Below are 4,717 nucleotides of genomic sequence, written 5' to 3'. Positions count from 1 at the left end.
TTTCTTTTCTTTTTTTTTTACTTTCCAGTAATTTTCTTGCAACTTTTTACAAATTTCTTGCAAATTTTTGGGGGCCAATATTTGTCAAGTTGCTATTGCTCTCACGTGTTTTTGAAAGAGATCAAACCAATTTGTTTAGGTTTCAAAGGACTGAATGATTGAACGAAGCAGTATTTAGCTCTTTGAGGCTGTGATACCTTGACTCGCGGTGGGTGGAAGCTGTGGCTGCAGGATCCAGGGTCTGCCTGGAGTCCGGGGTTCGGGCTGGGTGGCCGCGGTGTCGGTGCCGTCGGGCTGCAGCGGCCTGGAGGAGGAGGGAAGGTCGGCCGGGCGAGGCTGAGGCTGAGGTCGGGGTTGAGGTTGAGGTTGAGGCTGAGGTCGGGGTTGAGGTTGAGGTCGGGGTTGAGGCTGAGGTCGGGGTTGAGGCTGAGGTCGGGGTTGAGGTTGAGGTCTGGGTTGAGGTTGAGGCTGAGGCAGACTGGGTCTGATCTGGGTTCTGCTGGTACCAGCTGAACCAGCGCTGGATCCGGCACCTGAAGCAGAAGAAGATAACTGCTGAGATCTGGAGGCTCCACTGTAACTGGAACCAGAACCAGGACCTGCTGGAAAGAGGTGTGGATGTCTGCGTGCTGGAGCGGGCTATCGCACATTTCAGTGCTGGAACGGGTGGTTGGACATGTCCACGCACTGTCACACGTGTCCGTGCTGGAGTGGAAAGTCAGTCATGTTCGCGCTGGAGTGGGATATCGCACAGTTACGTGCTGGAGCGAGCTGTCAGATATGTCCGTGTGCTAGAGCAGGCTGTCGGACATGTCTGCGCTGGAGCGAGCTGTCGGACATGTCCGCGCTGGAGCGAGCTGTCGGACATGTCTGCGCTGGAGCGAGCTGTCGGACATGTCCGCGCTGGAGCGAGCTGTCGGACATGTAAGAGGCGGGGCCGGGCTGTAGGAAATGTCCGTGTGCTGGATCGGTCGAAAAGAATAAGAAAAGTTTAAATTTAGGTCTGTTTTTTTAGCCCGCCTGTTAGTTTGGCTGACAGTTGTTCTTTGCGCTGAAAAAATTTGATTTGACATAAAGTAAAAAAGAAAAAAGTAGCTTCTAGGATTGGGGCCATATTAAGGTAAAAGAAAGTCGTTTTTAAAGTTTGAGAGTAAAGTCATAATTTTGAGAATAATCTTGTTATATTTCAAGGATAAAGTCATAGTTTCATGAGAAAAAAAGTTGTAATTTTAGGAGAATAAAGTGGAGGAGGCTGCCTGTGCTCCGCTTGTTTTAAACTTTGCTGACTGTATGTTTATTTTTAGGGGTCGACGATATAGTTTTTTCAGTGCCCATACCGACAGTATGTCGCTTATTAATGAGACTGATAACTAATATTTGGAACCGATATGCATTTACAATAAAAACAAAAACATTTCTGTCTAAATTTGGAATTTGGAATGAAACAAACTCCAACACAAAACTTTTTGCAACTTTTTTATATATAGTGAAAATTTAAATAAATTTAAATAAAAATGAATACATAAAATCAGCTCCCTGAAGTCCCTCCCATGCTGACACTTTCTTTACGTGTATTGCAGGCTGACTACCCTGGTGCTGGTTGAGTGTAAAGCGCAGACTTTTTTATTATTTCATTTTTCCGGCAATCATTAAAATAAATTACCGCTACAGATAATCCGCAAAATCCAAATATACGAATATTGGCCCCGATAATCGACCCCTATTTACAAGACCCTCTCTTGTAAAATTACAACTTTATTCTCATAAAATTAAAAGTTTTTATTCCTCTCTTTTAATTTCTATGACTTTTTTTCTCATAATATTATGACTTTATTCTCAAAGTTTCGATTTTTTTTCTCCTCAGTTGCCCTTAAACTCCGTCCTAACTTTTGCTGCTTCCTGGTAGCTTCGCTTGCTGCATTTCTATGACTTCGATGTAAAGACACTTTATCTTGATGGAGAGTAACTGGTACATTTTCTGAGTAGTGTGGATCTACATGAGGTACCCTGGTTATCCTGGTTGCCGTGGGTTACCAGCGAGGCTCCTCGGCTCCCCAGCTGCTCGTTGACTCTCTGGTTGAACTGCAGGGCCGAGGCGGAGTAATGGTAACCAGGACCGGCCGGACAGATCTCTTTAAAGGCCACTGGAGGAGGAGGAAGGAGGATCGAAGAGTTAATAACACTGTTACAGCTGCTGCGACACTTTGTCTTCCCAAAAAGACCGTTAACTCTCTGAAACCTGCATCCACACCACAAGAATTTTAGCCTTTGAGCCCTAAATAAACTGTTTAAATTTCTCTTATAGACATGGAGGAAACAGCAACGAACAACTTGATGAAAAATGTTCCACAAATTACAAGAGATTTGCAGATTTAGAAAGGTTTTATTTTTTTTAAATATAGGAAAAACTGTCAAGGAGGAATTTTTTTTTTAAAAAAAGCATGCAAAAGTAACTATTTTTATAGTCACATATTTATAACTTTGTTACAAGAATATTATAGTTTTTAAGCAGTTTTTCAAGGTCATTTTCTCGTTTTTTTTTTTTTTTTGTTTTTTTGTTTTTTTTTTTTACAAATTTCTGAGGTCTTTTTATTATTAGTATTATTATTATTTTACCTTTTTTTGTTCATTATAAGGTTATTTTCTCGTAACTTTTTACTTTTCATTGCATTTTTTTGGGGCCATTTCTTGATGAGTTGCTCATCACTGTGTTCCCATGTTTTTAGACTTTAAGGGTTAAATAAACGTTACAATAATGTTATCAGTTTGCCGTCCAGGTGTCGCTGGCTCCACGGTAACCCACCTGAACCGAAGTAGGGACACCTCTGGCAGTCGGGGCCCCAGGCTTTGCCGACGCGGCTGCAGCAGCAGATCTGCTTGGTGATGTTCCTGAGGATGGGCAGGGAGCAGGAGGACGGCCCCTGGCCCGGACCCAGGACCCGGTGACACTGACCCTTCTCCTCCGATATCACACTCTGAGCTGAGGAGGACACACAGGAGGAGGACAGGGGACACGTTACACAGAGGACATCCTGGAGCCGGTGTGGGAGTTCAAAGAGACGTGAGGCCCCGGGGCCCCAGCAGAGCGCTGCATGCAGAATCACAACATGCTGCTCCATCAGAGTCGAACGGCCTCGACGGACACTCGACACACACCAAGCAAGCTCTGACATCACAGACGCTGCTGCGCTCTGATTGGCCACGAGGAGCAGGAACAATGATGCAAGAGACAGACAGAGGACTAAAAAATTTTTTTAAAAAAAGTAAACATTTAAACAAAAGTTAAGGGACTCAGCTCACTTTACCTGGGGGCCACTTTGACTAAATGACAGGAGGCCAGGGGCCAGTCACAGGGGCCCCACACATGTCTCTAGGATTTTAGGACGTTTCTTGGATTATAGGGAGTATTTAGGATATTTGGAGATTTTTAGGATTTAAGTATGTTTTACAGGATTTTAGTACATTTGTGGATTTTAGGACATTTCTTGGATTTGAGGAGATTTCTCGGATTTTAGGACGTTTAGGATCCTCCTCTGGCTCTTTTTTTAGTCAACAAGCTCTATTCTGATGCTGTTTTATTCACTCTGACACCTTATGGAGACTAAAAGGACAAAAACTATTCACAGAGTCAATCACTATCTTTATTGTAGATTAGGAAATGTTTGGGGGGCCACTATCAGGGACCAGATTTGACCCTCGGGCCGTAAGTTGGGCATCACTGGTCTGCACGTGTCTGAACAAAGTAATCGAGCTGACGGTAGACATTTATGATAACATCCTGACTGACATCAGATTTTAAAGGTTTGGTCCATCATCAAATACCACGAGTCCTTCAGAGGCTCTTAATTACCTTTTTATGAAAGCTCGCTAATCAGGTACTTGAAAACAAAAAGAAAAAGACACAAACGGACAGTGGGACAGTTGTCCTCATCGGGAGGACGAGCAACAAACAACAAGCCACGTACAAACTTAGACAGACAGCCAAGACAACATCAGAGCCGCGAGTTTCATCAGGCCAGCCCGCGCAGACGCACCAATGATGTCTCCTGGAAATTATGTTTGTAAAACTTCCAATCTGCAAAAATTTATTCAAAATACTTTTTTACTGATGTCATTAGGAGACGTTTTGGCGTCACTTTTATCAGCTCAGTCACCAGAACGAAATGCCGGCATTGCATGTTTCTGCAAAAAATATATTTGCATATTTTATACCAACGTTTGTAAAGTGATGTAAAACACGAGGAGACTAAATGCAACAGAAACAGACTAAAGAAAAGCAGGCTGCGTCTGGTTACCATGGAGACGACTCAAACATTTTGCAGAAGCATAAATTGAAAACTTTGCGCAAAATGTTCATCGAGATCATAAACGCTGAAAATATAACATTTTCCTTCAATGTCATCTTTACACAACTTTACTGATTAAACTTCACAGTAGAAAGGTGATGATCTCAGTTAAATGTTGTCAAGTCAACAGTTTAAAACGTCTTATTTTGATAATTAAATCTTTTTAACCCTTTGAGACCTGGATCCACATCAGTTTTCTTGTGCTGCATTCAGATGCCGTTAAAAAGCTCTATGACCCTTTGAAAACTTGGCAAATGTTTTCATATTGCAAGAAATTTTACCTATAAATTTGTTAAAATAACAATTATAATAAATATCTAAAATTATGTTACAGAGAAAAAAATAAAACAGTATATCAAATAAATATATAT

The 4,717-nt window shown here is 42.1% G+C and overlaps 1 protein-coding gene across 1 annotated transcript; it reads right to left on the bottom strand.

Moving 5' to 3' along the window:
- Nucleotides 1–197: 197 nt before the first annotated feature.
- On the bottom strand, nucleotides 198–3,173 carry LOC121966656 (latent-transforming growth factor beta-binding protein 4-like; the record flags this gene model as incomplete). The annotated part of the gene is made up of 3 exons (XM_042516725.1): nucleotides 2,804–3,173; nucleotides 2,007–2,144; nucleotides 198–533 (listed from the first exon to the last, which is right to left on the bottom strand). Coding segments are annotated over exons 1-3 (844 nt in total), but the record flags the coding sequence as incomplete, so codon positions are not given.
- Between the last annotated feature and the right edge of the window lie 1,544 nt (nucleotides 3,174–4,717).

The sequence above is a fragment of the Plectropomus leopardus genome, unplaced genomic scaffold (genome assembly GCF_008729295.1).
Source record: "Plectropomus leopardus isolate mb unplaced genomic scaffold, YSFRI_Pleo_2.0 unplaced_scaffold25431, whole genome shotgun sequence".
NCBI classification, from domain to species: Eukaryota; Metazoa; Chordata; class Actinopteri; order Perciformes; family Serranidae; genus Plectropomus; species Plectropomus leopardus.
The sequence above is the reverse complement of the archived record's forward strand: the minus strand, read 5'-3'. Positions and strand labels throughout refer to the sequence as shown.